Source organism: Capra hircus, chromosome 5 (genome assembly GCF_001704415.2).
Source record: "Capra hircus breed San Clemente chromosome 5, ASM170441v1, whole genome shotgun sequence".
Taxonomy (NCBI): Eukaryota; Metazoa; Chordata; class Mammalia; order Artiodactyla; family Bovidae; genus Capra; species Capra hircus.
In genome coordinates this window covers 114,687,989-114,708,524 of record NC_030812.1, presented here as the reverse complement: position 1 = coordinate 114,708,524, position 20,536 = coordinate 114,687,989, and the positions used below count along the sequence as shown (strand labels likewise).

At 37.7% G+C, this 20,536-nt stretch overlaps 1 protein-coding gene across 1 annotated transcript in view; it reads left to right on the top strand.

The window, feature by feature from the left end:
* SMC1B (structural maintenance of chromosomes 1B) overlaps positions 1-20,536 on the top strand; it is an 85,490-nt gene that overhangs the window by 41,471 nt on the left and 23,483 nt on the right. Inside the window, exons 13-15 of the mRNA XM_005681216.3 lie at positions 10,537-10,674; positions 10,973-11,089; positions 12,902-13,008. Of these exons, the coding sequence (XP_005681273.1) occupies positions 10,537-10,674; positions 10,973-11,089; positions 12,902-13,008 (362 nt within the window). The remainder of the gene's footprint in view (positions 1-10,536; positions 10,675-10,972; positions 11,090-12,901; positions 13,009-20,536) is intronic.

Here is a 20,536-nt window from a genome sequence, read left to right as displayed (position 1 = left end):
ATTGTTTGAATACGCATTTCTTATAACTGAGGTTGAGCATTTACTCTTATATTTATCATTTGTATATTTACTCATGTATTTTTTTTCTGTGAACTTATTAGGCTATTTGTCTTATTAGCTACTTTAAGAATTATTTGTATAATAAGCAAATTACTTCTTAGCATGTATGTTATAAATATACTTTCTATTCAGCTATTTTTGTTGGCTATATTGAAGTATAATTTATATACAATAACAGTCACCAATTTTAAGTGTACGGTTCAGTAAGTTTTGACAAGTGTATGTATTCACCACCAAAATCCTGATATACAACATTTCCATACCCCGCCACACACAGTTCCTTTGGGCTTCTTTGTAGTCAGTCCCTTCCCCGGGACTTCGTAGAACCTCTGGACCTGGCAGCTCAGTCTACTTTCTATCACTGTAGCTTTTTCTCACTTAGAATTTCATATAAGTAGAATAATCATACAGTAGTAGTCTTCTGTTTTATGCTTTCTTCATTTAACCTGATGCTTTTGAAATTCATGTTGTGTGTATCAAAAGTTTATTCCTTTTTGCTATTCAGTAACTGTTTGACATTTAACTTTGTTTTGTCACATACGTATTTTTAATCTTTATGTAACCAAATTTATTAATCTTTTATAACTTCTGGATTTCAATGTCATGCTCAGAAAGACATTATTCTTTCTGAAAATGACAAAAGAAATTCAATAATGCTTCCACCCATAGTGTCATTTATTTGAATATTATAATCCCACACACAAATTTACTTGAAATGTAAACTTTCAGTTCAGTTCAGTCGCTCAGGAGTGTCCGACTCTTTGCGACCCCATGAATCGCAGCACGCCAGGCCTCCCTGTCCATCACCAATTTCCAGAGTTCCATCAAGTCAGTGATGCCATCCAGCCATCTCATCCTCTTTTGTCCCCTTCTCCTCCTGCCCCCAATCCCTCCCAGCATCAGAGTCTTTTCCAATGAGTCAACTCTTCACATGAGGTGGCCAAAGTACTGGAGTTTCAGCTTTAGCATCATTCCTTCCAAAGAAATCCCAGGGCTGATCTCCTTCAGAATGGACTGGTTGGATCTCCTTGCAGTCCAAGGGACTCGCAAGAGTCTTTTCCAACACCGCAGTTCAAAAGCATCAATTCTTCGGTGCTCAGCCTTCTTCACAGTGCAACCCTCACATCCATACATGACCACTGGAAAAACCATAGGCTTGACTAGACGGACCTTAGTCGGCAAAGTAATGTCTCTGCTTTTGAATATGCTTTCTAGGTTGATCATAACTTTTCTTTCAAGGAGTAAGCGTCTTTTAATTTCATGGCTGCAGTCACCATCTGCAGTGATTTTGGAGCCCCTAAAAATAAAGTCTGACACTGTAAACTTTAAGAGATACTAAATCAGGATTATGCTTTTAGATTATTTTTCCTATTTAGCTTTCTTCTTTTGTTTATACAAATGATCGATTTTTTATTCAAGGAGGTGTTCTGGCAGAGTTACTCAGCTAATTTTAATCTTTTTCTATAAACATGAGACCACAAACAAACTATGCTTTGATCTAAGGTATACAAAAATTAAACTTTCAGAGATTTTACAGATTTAGGCCTAGGCACAGGGGAAGTTTCAGGAATGTGGCAGCTTGAATGAATCTGGTTTCCTATCCGTGTTTATACTAGGTTCCCACCTGTGTCTGTCTCACCTGACCCTAGTAGAGAGTTGGGTGTGAATGAGATCTTGGGTTCTGGGAAAGCCACCAGGAAAAGCTGAGGTAGGGCTTCTCTTTTGATCTTTGAAGAGAGCTAGGAGAAGAATCAGGGCATAGGGGAGTACTGAAAGAAAAGAAAGCAAGCTCAGTCGTGTCTGACTCTTTGCAACCCCATGGACTACAGCCCGCCTGGCTCCTCTATTCATGGGATTTCCCAGGCAAGAATACTGGAACGGGTTGCCATTTCCTTCTCCAGGGGATCTTCCCGACCCAGGGATCGAACCCAGGTTTGATCTGCATTTCAGGCAGACGCTTTACCATCTGAGCCATCAGGGAAGCCAGGGGAGTCCTGGAGGAAGGTTAAATATTTGTCCCAGGCTTAGTCTTGACCCTCATGAAGCTAAATATTAGTAGGTTATGGCCCCCGAATTCCTGAGTTTGTGGGAGAAGGCAATGGCAACCCACTCCAGTGTTCTTTCCTGGAGAATCCCAGGGACGGCGGAGCCTGGTGGGCTGCCGTCTATGGGGTCGCACAGAGTCGGACATGACTGAAGTGACTTAGCAGCAGCAGGGAGAACAGAGAGACATCTTTTCCTCCATCTCTGAGTGGGGCACTGGCAAGTTTCTGTTGTAGTTGCTGGCCTTTGGAGAATATCTATGGGGCATCTGCCACTGGGGGTGCTTCAGTACGCAGACCTGAACCTCAAATAGGCAAAAAAACGCATAAATGCATTTAAGGTGTTCCAGGAGCCATCAACACTTGAACAAAAAACTAGAAGCATTAAAGAGATATGGAGTCCTCCCTGGTAGCTCAGATGGTAAAGAATCTGCCTGCAGTGTGGGAGGTCTGGGTTCGATCCCTGGGTAGGGAAGATCCCCTGGAGAAGGGAATGGCAACCCACTCCCGTATTCTTGCCTGGAAAATCCCATGGACAGAGGAGCCTGGTGGCTACAGTCCATGGGGTCGCAAAGAGTTGGACATGACTGAGCGACTAACAGACACAGGGAGATACAGTGTAATGTTGACCCTGTCTGTAATGCCAGCCACAAGAAAATTTTCACAAAAAAGAAAATATGTGTTTCTAAACTATAGAATTAAAAGATGCTTACTCCTTGGAAGAAAAGTTATGACCAACCTAGATAGCATATTCAAAAGCAGGGACATTACTTTGCCAACTAAGGTCCGTCTAGTCAAGGCTATGGTTTTTCCTGTGGTCATGTATGGATGTGAGAGTTGGACTGTGAAGAAGGCTTAGCGCCAAAGAATTGATGCTTTTGAACTGTGGTGTTGGAGAAGACTCTTGAGAGTCCCTTGGACTGCAAGGAGATCCAACCAGTCCATTCTGAAGGAGATCAACCCTGGGATTTCTTTGGAGGGAATGATGCTAAAGCTGAAACTCCAGTACTTTGGCCACCTCATGCGAAGAGTCGACTCATTAGAAAAGATTCTGATGCTGGCAGGGATTGGGGGCAGAAGGAGAAGGGGACAAAAGAGGATGAGATGGCTGGATGGCATCACGGACTCGATGGACATGAGTCTGAGTGAACTCCGGGAGATCGCGATGGACAGGGAGACCTGGGGTGCTGCGATTCATGGGGTCGCAAAGAGTCGGACACGACTGAGCAACTGAACTGAACTGAAACTATAGAATGCAATAGATGGATTGAAGGATAGGATCGCCGTTGTTGAGATCCACATTAATAACCTGGAAGACAAGTGAAATAGTGTCTCAGTGTCAGGGGAACAATTGCAAAGGTAAGAAAATAGTGAGAAAACAGAAACTTAGGTAGACTCAGGAGTCTTGGTATGAGAATAATAAAATTTTCAGAAATTGGAAAAGGAGCACAGAGAAGTAATTTTTTAAAAAAGAAAATGTCTCAAACTGAGGATCCACCTTAATTTACCGATTGAAAGGACACACACAGTTGCATGTGGGATTAATGAGAAAAGGCACACATTAACACAGATGTAGTTCCTAAGTCCTAGGGTATAGAGGCAGTGCTAAAATACGTCACCCCCCTTCAGAAAGATTCCTTATACATAAAAAAAAATCAAGCTTGTATTATAAAACTAGTTGAGACTAGAGTAAGAGCTGTAGGCAATCGAGGGAAAAGCACTACATCCCAAGATATTTACATTTCAGGAACCTGCAGATAAGCAGATGCAAAAATGACGTCATCCACATGCTCCACGTGAAAACACACCAGAGAAAGTGCTCTCAGCAGCACATGTGTTAGAACAGACCTAATTGTAACAAATGAGCAGTGCTAACCTAACTCAGCAAAACCTGGGAAATAGAGATGGAGAGAAATGAATATGTCCCACAGATCTTACCTGTGAGGAGATGAAGAATATTCTGAAGATTGTATCTTGGTGGGTGGAGGAAGTTGGGTAGGACTAGAATGTTTAAAAGTACATTCAATTAACATGGGAACAAATAGCAAAATAACGCAAGAAAAGAATAAAGGATAAAAAGTAAGATGGGGGAAATAAAATTTTTGCTAATCAGTCATTACAGTAAACATGAGTAGATTTAAATTTCCCATTAAAAGACCAAGATTGGACTTCGCTGGTGGTCTAGTGGCTAAGAATCTGCCTGCTAATGCTGGGGACACGGATGTGATCCCTGGTCCAGGAATTCCGATCCCACTTGCTGTGCACCCACTCAGCCAGTGCACCACCACTACTGAGCCCATGTGCTGCAACTGCTAAAGCCCTTGTGGCCTAAAGCCTGTGCTCCGCAGCAAGAGAAGCCACCGCAGCGAGAAGCCTGTGCCCCACAGCTAGTGAAAGCCTGCACACAGCAGCGAAGACCCAGTGTAGCCAAAAATAAATACATAAATAAAATTTTATATGTTAATAAATGAAAGACCAAGATCCTCATAGCTTAAAAGGCAAAACTCAGCTCAATGTCATTGTAAGAAACTGTCTTAAAATTGAATGTTGAAAATTACGGATGAGCACCTGGCAAATGCAGACAGAACAGGGGTGATGGTATCAGACAAGGTGAACCTTAAGGTTAAGAATCTTCAACTATATAGCAAGCTTTCAGTGAGCATTGAGTAAATTGAATAAAGAAGGATATTTAGTTCAGTTCAGTTGCTCAGTTGTGTCCGACTCTGCGACCCCATGAGAAGGATATTATGTATTAAAAAGTAAGATCTCTATTTTAAACCTCTTTTCAGCGTATACTACCTAAATATTTAAAACAAAGCTAGTTAACAGAAATGAAATTATAATGAAGCATTTCACTGTATGTATGTCTTTCAAAATTGGACACATCTAAGTAGACAAAAACAATAACTTAGAGGAATTGGTAATTCAATCAGTAAGCTTAAATCCAGATTCTGTTTCTAACACTAGCAGTGTGGCTCTGAGTAAGTTACTTAAACGCTTTAATGCTTTAATTTTCTCATTAATAATAATGGGTATAGTAATAGTACTATTTCATAGCATTGTTAAGAGGATTAAATAGGTTAATATAAACTTTACAAAACATGTGCTCAATAAATTTGAGATATTATTTAAATTAGCTGTGAAACGCTAAAAACTGATTATATGCTTGCCCACAATGGAAACCTCAGTAGTTTTTTTAGAGATTTTTATAGATCATTTTGGTTATAATTTAATGAAATAGAAATAGTGACAAATTTTTTTTGTCTACATAGAAATTAAAAAATGTACCTCTCAATAGTTTAGGGATCAAACAAGTAATCAAGAGGAAAATTACAAAATGTCTCAAAAATGGTGAACACAAAATCTTTGAGATACAGTAAAGCTATATCAAAAGGAAAATACATTTCTAAAAACTAAAAATGAAATATAAGGGAATTTATTACTTTAAGAAATTGGAACCACGAAATAAACAAACAATAACGAAAATTTTTAAAGCTACAGTTAAATAGAAAACTTCAGATAGGAAAGGGTAAATCAATCTAAAAACTGGTTGTTTTGAAAGACTAATAAAATAAATAAACCCTGCAACTCTAATGAAGGGAAGAAAAGTTAGAAGTAATCATATGCAGATTAGGAATGAGAAAATTAGAATAATTTTAAGAGACTCTTATAAGCAAATAATTATATAATTAAAAATTGAAAATCTGTATGGATGATGTTCAAAAAAATATAAATTGCCAAGATTGATCAGGAAAAAGTGGAACATTTGAAAAATTAGACAGTGGGAGGGAGTGGTGTAGTTGGCTGGCCCAATACCTTGCCACAACCTTTTCCTTCCTTGCTTGCATCTATTATAGAATCATAAAACTAAATTTGATTTCTGAAGTTTTCTTGTTGCTAGTAGTGGCCGTGTGACAGTTTTGGCAATATAAATGGGAATGTTCGTATTTTCCTTTGCATTTTTCCCTTCCTGAGTGGAATGCAATCAAGAGGACTGGAGGTGCAGCAGCAGTTTTCTGCCAAGAGAGCAAGCTTGAGTATAAAAGCCATTGTATTAAGAAGCCAACATTGTTTGATAAAAGCCCAATATGGGCTTCCCTGTGGTAAAGAATCTGCCTGCAGTGTGGGAGCCACAGGTTTGATCCCTGGGTCTGGAAGATCCCCTAGAGAAGGAAATGGCACCTCACTCCAGTATTCTTGCCTGGGAAATCTGATGGACAGAGGAGCCTGGCGGGATTACAGTCCATGAGGTTACAAGAGTCTGACATAACTCAGTAATTAAACCACCACCCACCATACCCCAATACAAAATAAAAAGTGTAAAAAAAAGAAAGCTGAAAGTTAGATGCCGTTGTTGAGGAACTGCATCATTGTAGACTGCTTTTGTGTGAGAAAAATAAAGCCACATTTTTTTAAGCCACTGTTAGTTGAATGATCTCCCATTGAAAACAGACTCCAGGAATGCAGAATAATGAGGCAGCTATGGAAAAGAGTGTGGCAACTCACAAGAAATTAAAAATAGAATTATCAAATGATCCAGCAATTCTCCATCTGAGTATATATACCCTAAGGAATTGAAAGCAGGGTCTGGATAATACTAGTTAATAGTATTAGATAATAACAGTATTATTCCTAACATAGTAGCATGTTCATAACATCATTATTCGCAATAGCCAAAAAGTAGAAGCAGCCCAAATGTTCAATAGATGAACAGAATACGGTCTATACATATGATGGAATATTATTCAGCCTTTAAAAGGGAGGAAACTTAACACATGCTACAAAAATGGGTGAATTTTCAAGATGTTATGATACATGAAATAGAACGTGAAAGTGAAAGTCACTCAGTCGTGTCCAACTCTTTGCAACTCCATGGACGACTGTATAGTCGATGGAATTCTCCAGGCCAAAATACTGGGATGGGTAGCCTTTCCCTTTTCCAGGGGATCCTCCCAACCCAGGGATTGAACCCAGGGCTCCTGCATTGCGGGTGGATTCTTTGCTAGCTGAGCCACAAGGGAAGCCCAAGAATACTGGAGTGGGTAGCCTGTCCCTTCTCCAGTAGATCTTCCTGACCCAGGAATCAAACTGGGTTCTCCTGCATTGCAGGCAAATTCTTTACCAGCTGAGCTACCAGGGAAGCACATGAAATAAGTAAATTAAAAAAAGACAAATATTGTATGATACTACTACTCGTATGAGGTCCCTAGAACAGTCAAATTCATAGAGGCAGAAAAGTAGAGGACAGTTGCCAGGGCCTGGAGAGTAGAATGGAAGCTTGCTTCTTGGGTATAGGTTCAGTTTTATAAGATAAAAAGAGTTCTGGAATTGAACCATGTTTATTATCATATGTGAAACATATTGCCAGTCTAGGTTCAATGGATGAGACAGGGTGCTCAGGGCTGGTGCACTGGGATGATCCAGAGGGATGGAATGGGGAAGGAGGTGGGAGGGGGGTTCAGGATGGGGAACACATGTATACCCATGGCTGATTCATGTCAGTGTATGGCAAAAACCACTACAATATTGTAAAGTAATTAGCCTCCAATTAAAATAAATAAATTTTAAAAAAAGAGTTCTGGAACTTGGTTGCACAACAGTGTGAATGTACTTAAAAACTGTTGAACTACACTTTAAAAATGACAAAGATGATTAATTGTATATATATTTTGCCACAATTAAAAAAGATTAGGATCAGATGGGTTTACAGCTGAGTTCTAATATAATTTTCATGTAAGCCATTCTATATCATAGAAAAAGATGGAAATGTCTGTTTATTTAATATAGGTAGTATATCTTTAATATCAAATATTATAAAGATAACCACAAAAATAAAACTAAAGACCGACTTTCCTTGTGAGCATAATGTGTAATTTCTAAATATCACTGCTGAGTATTTAGCAATGTAGTGATAGAAAAATACATCTGTTGAATAGAATTTGTTCTAAGAATACATGGGTGTTTCGGTGTTGCCATCAGTCAATATAATCCATTACATTTGCAGATTAAAGGCAGGGGAAAAGTCATGTGATCCCAATTAGATTTTATAAAGGTCAGCAGCTGGTCCTAATTAAAGTTCTAAGTAAAAGAGTAGTTTGTGGAAATTACTTAAAAAAAAATAAATATCTCTTGCCCAAAACAACAGAAATAATTGATTAAATGCTGAAACATAAAAATTATTTTAGTTAAAATCAGGAAGTAAACAGATATCTGCTATCACTGTTATTATTTAACATAGTCTTGGAAGTGATATTAATTAGGCACAAAATGAAATAATTTATATACATTTTTGAGAAGGAGAAAAACCTTTTTCTGATAAGACTGTAGTTTTAAAACTACTAGATTTAATAAGGTAATGAGAGTGCTACATAAACAAAACTCTAGTTTTTCTCTATACTGTAAAAGAGCATCTAAAATTGGGAAAATATTCTACTCACAATAGAAATAAATGTAAGTATAAAGACACGTAACTATTAGAAAACTAAATCCTACTGAGGGACAAGACAACACCAAAGAAAAGACATACTATATTCTTGGGTTAGAAGTTCTCCAGTTAATATAATTTGAATGCAAGTTCAAGTAAGATATTAGCAAGGATTTTTTATTTGACAAAGTGATTCTCTAATTCTTAGAAATGAATTTCCCGAGACTAGTAAAAAAAATATGTAACAGAAGAGAGTGTGGTAGAACTTCTATTGGAAGTTCTAATGGACAGGTTAATTGAGAAAGAATAGGAACTTCAGAAATGGGCCCAGTTATATTTAACAATTTAGCATACAACTGGGATGATATTTTGGGCTTCCCTGGTAGCTTAGACAGTAAAGAATCCACCTACAATGTGGGAGACCTCAGTTCCATCCCTGGGTTGGGATGATCCCCTGGAGGAGGGCATGGCATCCCACTCCAGTACTCTTGCCTGGAGAATCCCATGGACAGGGGAGCCTGGTGGGCTGTAGTCCATGGGGTCGCAGAGTCAGACACGACAGAGTGACAGAACACAGCACAAAATGATAACTTTAGTTTGGTGAGAAAAGAAGAGAGAGATGGTGTTGGGCTTCCCTGGTGGCTCAGCTGGTAAAGAATCCGCCTGCAATGCGGGAGACCTGGGTTTGATCCCTGGGTTGGGAAGATTCCCTGGAGAAGGGAAAGGCTACCCACTCCAGTATTCTGGCCTGGAGAATTCCATGGTAAAGAGTCAGAAACAAGTGAGCGACTTTCACTTTCATTGGCACATCTAGGGAAAGTTAATTTTGTGCTCCATATTATGACTTATAAAAATAAGGATAGATTGAAAGCTTAAATTAAAAGTAGTATTTTAAATGAGGATAACAGCCATTGTATAAAATTTTTTAAAGTTTTAAATGAAGACTGTTGGTTTTATGCTATCAAAGAGTTCTATAAATTGATTTGAAAAAGCCACGATAGAAACATCTAGGGAAAGGAGGGGTTTAGGCAGTTCGTAGAGGAAATCCATATGGCTAATAAACCTGAAAAAATGCTCAGTATAGAATATAGTACTCAGGATTACTTCATGCGTATCAATAAGAGTTGGGAAATATATATATGCTAGTAGACTTATAAAGAAACACATACTCATACATCATTTATAGAAATATGGATGGTTAAAGCTTTGGAAAAGCAGTTAGTACCAGCTAGTATAATAAGAACATCAACACCTTTGACCCATTGATCTCACACTGGGGAATCTATTGCATAGAAATAAAAACAGCAGTATTTAAGGGTACGCACCAAAGTGTGTTACTGCAGTGCTGTTTGTGATGGCAAAAACCTGGACACAAAATGAATGTCCATCATTAAGAGTGAAATAATTTTGTTACAGTCACAATGGAATAATATACAACCATTAAAAGAATTAATTTAGAGCTTTATCAGTTTACTTTTGTGAGTAACTGAATGAGTAAAGCAGGAGGTAGAAAATTATGTCTAATGTGATTCTAAAATTGCAAAACAGACTGGCAAAAACATGTAGGTGAGTATGTATACACATGTTTTCCTATACAGACTTGAAGTAAAAAATATAGAACATATATGAGGGAGTTTATTTGGTTGAGCAGTAGGATAGGTGAAGAGAGAAGGAAATGGATGAGGCAAGCACTAAAGAAAGGCAACAAAGATCGCATGGTCTCATTTACACCATTCGTGTGCCTTGGGTAGAACGTGCACTCCCCATTCTTCATTTTCTTGCCTGTTTCCTGTGAGGACATAAGTGAGTTTTCTGAGGAGGCTGTATGGCATCTTGGTTACTCCAGATGACTTACGCACTTAGTTGCCCAATCTTTTATCAGAAGAAGGGAAGGTGGAGTTGTGGATATAGTTACATGTAAAAAGCAGTGATTTATGATCTATGAAAGTACTGTGAAAAGTGCGAGTGTTGTCTATTATAAAGTGTTGTTATATCTCCCTTTCTTTTTAGGATTTAATGAAGATAGTGCGCAAGGAAGCAGATTTGAAGCAAATACAGGCTCTAATACAAGGAACTACTACACGACTCAAATATGCACAAAGTGAACTAGAAATCATTAAGAAGAAGCACCTTGCTGCTTTTTACCGGGTAATACAGATTTACATAAAATTTGATGGAAATTGGGACCAAGGCATAGAATTTCAGGAATTACATTTATAAAGCACCATGTAATTTTTATACTTTCCCTTGTGATTGAGGTATATTATAGTCCTTTAAGTTACTTTATTTTTATGACTTTTTTTTAATGTTGTTATTCAGTTGTACCTGAATTTGCCTTATCTCACAGAGTCTCTTTTTTTTCTGAAAGATACCTATCATGTTTTTGGCTTTACTGTACAAAGCTAATATAGCCATGGTAAAAGACATTTTTCTTTTTTATAATCAGGAACAGTCTCAGCTACAAAGTGAACTACTAAATATTGAATCTCAGTGTGCCATGTTGAGTGAAGGAATCAAAGAACGACAACAAAGAATTAAAGAATCTCAACGAAAGATAGATAAGGTTATGAGTAGTATATTTATTACTAAATGGCTTGTGGCTTCGTTCTAGACCAGATACCAAGTTTAAGGCTTTTTCAATATGTGCTGAAGCAAAGTTTGATAAATGCTAAATTTTATTGGTTTGCCAAATTAATTTCCTTATATTGTATTAGTTTCCTTGTATCCCTTGTATTTTTTGAGACGCACTATTGCTCATCTCAAGGGACCATGAGTACTAGTACATGGTTATTCTCTTCAGCTGTCCATCCTCTCCTTGTCCATTGTAAAATTTGCAGTCATTTTCTTTCTTCTACTGCCTAAGAAGGAAAAAACTTTGTCCCTTGTGTCATCTTTTAAGGTTGTGTATTCACTCAGTAATTTTGTCTTGAACATTTATTGTATGCCAGGCACAGCTGCTTGGCTCTGGAGTACCAAAGATATGATCATCTAACCTCTGCTTATAAAGTAACAGGAACTTTCTGGCCTAATTCATTCCACTGTTGCTCATCTTTAACCTTTAAAACATTGTCTGTCACACCATCACTCAGTAGCTTTCACCCATTGCCTCTAGTTCTGCCTTTTACCACATGAAACTACCCTTATGTTGCCCCTTAATTATCCTTTTCCAGGTTAAATATCCCTAATTACTTATTTATTTATATTTACTATGGATTTAAGACCAATTCTGGTAACCAGCCTTTGGATACTCTGTTGTCAATGCCTAGAATGAAAAATAATGTGAAAATACTGTCTGACCAGTATAGAGTACCCTGGAACTCTGCACACAGAAACATAATTTTACATGACTTGGATTATCTCCTTATACAAATTATAGATTACTGTTGCAGTAGTCATATCACTTTCATATTTAATTTACGTTCAACTGAAGTGTGAAACTTTTTTACATGTCCTGTTGGTAAAACAGGTCTCTCTTATCCTATAATTGTGCATAAATGCCAGGCTTTAAAAATCTGTGTGTCCCCTTGGACTGTAGCCTGCCAGGCTCCTCTGTCCATGGAATTAATTCTCCAGACCAGAATACTGAAGTGGGTAGCCATTCCCTTCTCCAGGGGATCTTCCCAACCCAGGGACTGAACCCAGGTCTCCTGCATTGCAGGCAGATTCTTTGCCTTCTGAGCCACCAGGGAAACTCTTAAAATATTAATGTTAAATGTTACTTTGTTGGATTTGGCTTATTCTAGTTTTTCCAAATTTTCTGAATGTTAATTCTATGCTTTAGTCCTCTTGGTTTTATATTATTTAAGAATCTATGAAATGAATCTCCAGTCCAGGTTTGATGCATGATACAGGATGCTTGGGGCTGGTGCACTGGGATGACCCAGAGGGATGGTATAGGGAGGGAGGTGGGATGGGGGTTCAGGATGAGAAACACGTGTACACCCGTGGCGGATTCATGTTGATGTATGGCAAAACCAATACAATATTGTAATTAGCCTCCAATTAAAATAAATTTATATTAAAAAAAGAATCTATAGTATTACTCATAAAGAATATTTTCTGTATTTATATAGAATGTTATATTTTAGTATGGCTAAAGTAAACATTCCAATTTTGTATTAAACACTTCATAAAGCCAAAGCACTTAAAAGGCCACCATGAACTTTCTTATTTTGTTTTTAGAATAAGAACTTTGAAAATAGGTAAGTGTAGTTAACTAAAGAGAAAGCACCAAATTTACAGAGTAGTGATGCTTGTCGGAAATAGTCTGTCCTAACCCAGAAAATCTTGGTGGGAAAAACATAGATTTAAGGATTGTCTATATATTTTTGTAAAATTGGTTATTAAACCATTTGGTTTTAAAATAATTTAAAAGGTTGAAGATGATATTTTTCAACACTTCTGTGAAGAAATTGGTGTAGAAAATATTCGTGAATTTGAGAACAAGCATATTAAACAGCAACAGGAAGCAGATCAAAAAAGGTATTTTTATTAAAAGATGTTGGTAAACAGTTATTTATATGTAAATGTAACTATTATTTCATAATTTAAAGGAATTATGCCTGAGGTGGCCTTTATTTCAGTTCATCAAGAAATAGCTAATAAACATTGCTGTTTTTATGAAGAGGTCTAAATCTTTTATTCCACAATTTTTAAAGAGAAAAAGCATAAATATACACAGTAAGAGAATGGGGAAATAATTACACACACCGTGGTTATTAAAATGTACTTAGTTCTCTTTAAATATCCATATGTGTAGATAAAGTTGTATAACCTTTCTATAAACAAACAGCCTCAGGCCACTTGCCAGAAAAGAGGATATTCCCTTCTGTTTCTAGCTTGCTGAAATTTCTTTTATTATGAGTGAGTGTTGAATTTTGTCAAATACTTTTTCTGCTATCTGTTGGGATAGTAATACTTTTGGAGTTTGGGGGAGGTGGCTTATTAATATACTAAATTACAGTGATTGATTTTTAGAATATTAAACCAACTTAGCATATCTAAGATGAACCCCACTGGGTCATGTTGTATTATTCTTTTCAAATATTTTTGGATTGATTCATTAAAATTTTGGTGTGGATTTTTATATCTATATTCATGAAAGTATTGGTCTATAGTTTATTTTTCTTGCAAATATTCTTTTTTACATTTTTGTATCAGGTAATGCCAGACTCATAAAATGAGTCAGGAATTATTCTCTCCTCTGTTTTTCATGGAGTTTTTGTAGAATTTTATTATTTTTTTCCTAAAAGTTTGGTAAATTTTGCAAGTGAAGCCACTGGTGCTACCCACTTTTCTTTATGGAAATATTCTTAAATTACAAATTCAGTTTCCTTATTAGATATAAGGCCATTCAGGACATCTTTTTTCTTGAGTAAGCTTTGGTAGCTTGTGTATTGAAAATAACATTTGTATATTTCATCTGAGTTATCAAATTTATTAATATGAAGTTATTAACATTTCCCCTTTCATCCTTTTCAGTTTTGTAGGATCTGTACTGATGGCCCTTTCATTCCTGATATTGCTAATTTGTCTTCTTTTCTTCTTGATGTCTAGCTAGAGTTGTATCAGTTTTACGGTCCTTTGTAAGACCAGCTCTTGACTTCACTGATTTTTCTCTATGGTTTATCTGTTTCTATGTAGTTGACTTCTGTTCTTAACTTCTTTATTTCCTTGATGCTACTTATTTTGGGTTTAATTTACTTCTCTTTTTTCTTACTTTTTAAGATAGAAGCTTGCTTTATGTATTTTATGCTTTTCTTCATTTATAATATAAGCATTTTAGCTGTTTATTTTCCTTTAAGCACTGCTTAAGCTCTATCCTACTGTTGCTGGTATGTTTTATTTCATTTTCATTCCATTTAAAATATTTGTTAATATTCTTTGTGGTTTTGTTCTGTGATCCGTGGGGTGTTTAGAAGTATTGTTTAATTTAACAGAAATTGTTGTGATGGGGGGAGGATTTAGATATGTTTCTGTTACTGATTTTTATTGTGATAAATATATTTTGCATTATTTAAATTCTTTTAAGTTGATTGATGCTTATTTGATAGCATGGCATGTATTATATCTTAATAAATATTCTGTGTGCTATTGAAATGAATATGCATTGTTCTGTTGGGTAGAGTATTTTCTGAGTAGCCTTTAAGTCAAGTTGATTGGTGTCTTTTGTGTACTTACTAACTCTTTGTCTAATTGGTCTAGTGTTCCCTAAGAGAGGAGTTTTAAAATTTCCAGGTACTTTTGGATCTGTCATTCTCTTCAGTTTTCTCAGTTTATGTTTCATGATGTTTAAAGTTCTGTGATTAGGTACATTCATGTTTGGGATCATTATGTCTTTTTGAGGAATTAATCCTTGCTCCAGAAAGAATGAAGAAGCTGGGCCAAAGTGGAATCAGTACTCAGCTGTGGATATATCTGGTGGTAAAAGTAAAGTCCGGTGCTCTAAAGAACAATATTGTATAGGAACGTGGAGTATTAGATCGATGAATCAAGGTAAATTGGATGTGGTCAAGCAGGAGTTGGCAAGAGTGAACACTGACATTTTAGGAATCAGTGAACTAAAATGAACAATAAAGGGTGAATTTTATTCAGATAACCATCTACTACTGTGGGCAAGAATCCCTTAGAAGAAATGGAGTAGCCCTCATAGTCAACAGAAGAGACCAAAATGCAGTACTTGGGGCAATCTCAAAAGCAACAGAATGATCTCGGTCATTTCCAAGGCAAACCATTCAACATCACAGTAATCCAAGTCTATGCCTCAGCCAGTAATGCTGAAGAACCTGAAATTGACTGGTTCTGTGAAGACCTACAAGACTTTCTAGAACTAACAACAGAAAAAGATGTCCTTTTCATCATAGGGGATTGGAATGCAAAAGTAGGAAGTCAAGAGATACCTGGAGTAATAAGTAAGTTTGGGCTTGGAGTACAAAATGAAACAGGACAAAGGCTAATAGAGTTTTGTCAAGAGAACACACTGGTCATAGCAAACACCCTCTTCCAACAACACGAGATGGCTACACATGGACATCACCAGATGGTCAATACTAAAATCAGATTGATTATATTTTTTGCAACCAAAGGTAGAGGAGCTCTATACAGTTAGCAAAAACAATCTGGAGTTGACTGCAGCTCAGATCATGAGCTCCTTATTGCAAAATTCAGGCTCAAATTGAGCAAGTAGGGGAAACCACTAGGCCATTTAGGTATGACCTAAATCAAATCCCTCATGATTGTATGGTGCAGGTGACAAATGGATTCAAGAGATTAGGTCTGCTAGAGTGCCTGAAGAACTATGGATGGAAATTCATAACACTGTACAGGAGGCAGTGACCAAGACCATCCTAAAGAAAAAGAAATGCAAGAAGGCAAAGTAGTTGTCTCAGAAGGCTTTACAAATAGCTGAGAAAAGAAGAGAGGTGAAAGTCTAGGGAAAGATATACCCAACTGAGTGCAGAATTCCAGAGAATAGAAAGGAGAGATAAGAAAGCCTTCTCAAGTGAACAATGCAAAGAAATAGAGGAAAACAACAGAACAGGAAAGATGAGAGATTGCTTCAAGAAAACTGGAAATATCAATGGAACATTTAATGCAAGGATGGGCACAATAAAGGACAGAAATGTTATGGATCTAACAGAAGCAGAAGTGATTAAGAAGAGATGGCAAGTAGAACTATACAAAAAAGATCTTCACGACCCAGATAATAACAATGGTACAATCACTTACCTAGAGCCAGATATCCTGGAGTGTGAAGTCAAGGGGCCTTAGGAAGCATTACTACCAACAAAGCTAGTGGAGGTGATAGAATTCCAGCAGAGCTATTTCAAATCCTTAAAGATGGTACTGTTAAAGTGCCGCACTCAATATGTCAAAAATTTGGAAAACTCAGCAGTGGCCACAGAACTGGAAAAGGGTCAGTTTTCATTCCAATCCCAAGGGAAGGCAATGCCAAAGAATGTACAAACTACCATACAGTTACACTTATTTCACATGCTGGCAAAGTCATGCTCAAAATCCTTCAAACTAGGCTTCAGCAGTACATGAACTGAGAACTTGCAGATGTACAAGCTGGATTTAGAAAAGACAAAGGAACCAGAGATCAAATTCCCTATATTAGTTGGATCGTAGAGAAATCAAGATAATTCCAGAAAAACATGTACTTCTGCTTCACTGACTATACTAAAGCCTTTGATTGTGTGGATCACAACAAACTGTGGAAAATTCTTAAAGAGATGGGACTACCAGTTGACCACCTTACCTGTCTCCTAAGAAACCTGTATGCAGGACAAGAAGCAACAGTAAGTACCGGATATGGAACAACGGAGTGGTACCAAATTGGAAAAGGAGTATGTCAAGGCGGTATATTGTCACTCTGCTTATTTAACTTATATGCAGAGTACATCATGCCAAATGCCAGACTGGATGAATAACAAGCTTGAATCAAGAGTGCCAGAAGTAATATCAGTGACAATATCAATATGCAGATCATACCACTCTAATGGAAGAAAATGAAGAGGAACTAGAGAGCCTCTTGATGAAAGTGAAAACAGGAGAGTGAAAAAGCTGACCTAGAATTCAGCATTCAAAAACTAAGATAGTGGCATCCAGTCTCATCACTTCATGGAAAATAGGGAAAAAGTTGAAACAGTGACAGGTTTTATTTTTGTGGGCTCCAAAAATCACTGTGAATGGTGACTGCAGCCATGAGATTAAAAGATGCTTGCCCCTTGGAAGGAAAGCCATGACAAACCTAAGCAGCATATTAAAAAGCAGAGACATCACTTTGCTCACAAACGTCCATAGACTGAAAGCTGTGGTTTTTCCAGTAGTCAGGTATGGATATGTGAGTTGGACGATAAAGAAGGAGAGCTCCGAAGAATTGACGCTTTTGAATTGTGATGTTGGAGAAGACTCCTGAGTGTCTCTTGCACTGCAGGGAGATCACACCTGAATATTCATTGGAAGGACTGATCCTGAAGCTCCAATGCTTTGGCCACCTGATGTGAAGAGCTGACTCATTGGAAAAAACTCTAATGTTGGGAAAGATTGAGGGCAGGAGAAGAAGGGGGCGACAGAGGATGAGATGGTTGGATGGCATCACTGACTCAACAGACAGGAGTTTAAGCAAACTCTGGGAGATACTAAAGTACAGGGAAGCCTGGACGTGTACACCCCATAGTGTCGCAAAGAGTTGGACATGGCTTAGCAACTGAACAGCACATTAAATATTACTCTCTTTTTGTCATTACTGCTGTTGTTGCCTTTGTATTAGTAGTATTTAGCACAGTGTCTGATACAATTAGTGCTTTAAAATGTTTCTTACATGAATGATTCTATTAGCAGGTCATGTGAGGGAGGGTAGATGGAGAGAGGATGAGCTATAGTTGATATTGGAATTATTTTTTTTAAGATATGACTTTTACTGATTTATAGTTGATATACAGTATTATATAGTTACAAGTATACAGTGTAATGATTCATAGTTTTCAAAGAATATACTCCATTTGTTATTGTAAAATATTGATTATATTCCCTGTGTTATTCAGTATATCATTGTAGCTTATTGTATACCCACTAGTTTGTACCTCTCAATCCCCTCCTGCTATGTTGCTCCTTTCTCCATCCTTCTCCTCATGATAACCACTAGTATTCTTGCCTGGAGAATCCCAGGGACGAAGGAGCCTGGTGGGCTGCCGCCTATGGGGTCGCACAGAGTCGGACACGACTGATGCGACTTAGCAGCAGCAGCAGCAGCAGTTTATTCTCAGTGTCTGCTTCTTTTTTGTTATATTCACTAGTTTGTTGTATTTTTTTGGATTCCACATATTAATTATAGCATATAGTATTTGTCTTTGTCTGACTTACTTCACTTAGCATAATACCCTTCAAGTCCATCCACATTGCAAATGGCGAAATTTTCTTCTATTTTATAGCTGAATAGTATTCCACTGTGTGTATATATATACGTATAGTGAAAGTGAAAGTGAAGTAGCTCAGTTGTGTCCAACTCTTTGTGACCCCCTGGACTGTAGCCTGGAGAAGGCAATGGCACCCGACTCCAGTACTCTTGCCTGGAAAATCCCATGGACGGAGAAGCCTGGCAGGCTCCAGTCCATGGGGATGCTAAGAGTCAGGCACGACTGAGCGACTTCACTTTCAGTTTTCACTTTCATGCATTGGAGAAGGAAATGGCAACCCACTCCAGTATTCTTGCCTGGAGAATCCCAGAGACAGAGGAGCAGGCTAGTGGGCTGCTGTCTATGCGGTCGCAGAGTCGGACACAACTGAAGCGACTTAGCAGCAGCAGCAGGACTGTAGCCTACCAGGCTTTTCTGTCCATGAGATTCTTCAGGCAAGAATACTGGAGTGGGTTACCATTTCCTTCTCCAGGGGATCTTCCTGACCCAGGGATCGAACCTGGGTTCCCCGCAATATAGGCAGACGCTTTAACCTCTGAACCACCATATCACATCTTTATCCATTAATTTGTTGATGAACACTTCATTTGCTTCCATATCTTGGCAATTGTAAATAATGCTGCTATGAACAGTAGGGTTCAGTTCAGTTCAGTCACTCAGTCATGTCCAACTCTTTGCGACCCCATGAATTGCAGCATGCCCGGCCTCCCTGTCCATCACCAACTCCCAGAGTTCACCCAAACTCATGTCCATCAAGTCGGTGATGCCATCCAGCCATCTCATCCTCTGTTGTCCCCTTCTCCTGACCCCAGTCCCTCCCAGCATCAGAGTCTTTTCCAATGAGTCAACTGTTCGCGTGAGGTGGCCAAAGTATTGGAGTTTCAGCTTCAGCATCAGTCCTTCCGAAGAACACCCAGGACTAATCTCCTTTAGAATGGACTGGTTGGATCTCCTTGCAGTCCAAGGGACTCTCAAGAGTCTTCTCCAACACCACAGTTCAAAAGTATCAATTCTTTGGCGCTCAGCTTTCTTCACAGTCCAACTCTCACATCCATACATGACCACTGGAAAAACCATAGCCTTGACTAGATGGACCTTTGTTGGCAAAGTAATGTCTCTGCTTTTGAATATGCTATCTAGGTTGGTCATAACTTTTCTTCCAAGGAGTAAGCGTCTTTTAATTTCATGGCTGCAGTGGGGTGCATGTATCTTTTTTATTTAGAATGTAAATATTTTTTATTTACATTCAGTTTTTTTTTAATATGTACCCAGAAGTGCAAGTGCTGGGTCATAATGGTAATTCTATTTTTAGTCTTCTTTTTTTATTTTTAGAAATCTCCATATTGTTTTCCATAGTGGCTGTACCAATTTACATCCCTATCAACAGTGTACCAGGGTTCCCTTTTCTCTACATCCTTGCCAGCATTTGTTACTTGTGTTCTTTTTAACAATAGCCTTTCTGACAGGTGTGAGATGAATTTGATTTGTATTTCCCTGTTGATTAACAGAGTTGAGTATCTTTTCGTTTGTCTGTTGACCATCTGCATTTCCTCTTTGGAAATAGTCTATTCAGATCTTCTGCCCATTTTTTCATTGGTTGTTTGGTTTTGAGTTGTTTGAGCTGATTGTATATTTTGTATATTAACACCTTAGCAGTTACATCATTTGCAAATATTTTCTCACATTTAATAAGTTGTCTTTTCCTTTTGTCAGTGGTTTCCTTTTCTGTACAAAAAGCTTACAAGTTTAATTAGGTACCATTTGTTTATTTTTGCTTTTATTTCCTTTGCTTTAGGAGGCAGATTCCAAAAAATGTGGCTACAATTTACGTCAAAGAATATTCTGCATACGTTTTCCTCTAGGAGTTTTATGGTTTCTGATCTTACATTCAGGCCTTTAATCCATTTTGAGTTTATTTTTGTATATGGTGTTAGAGGATGTTCTAATTTCCTTCTTTTACATATAAAAGAAGTCCAGTTTTCCCAGCACCACTTACTGAAGAAACTGTCTTTTTGATACTGGACTTCTTTATGGGGAGGTTATGAAGCTCGCATAGTAGGAAGTACATCAGGAAAGAACATGTTCTTGAC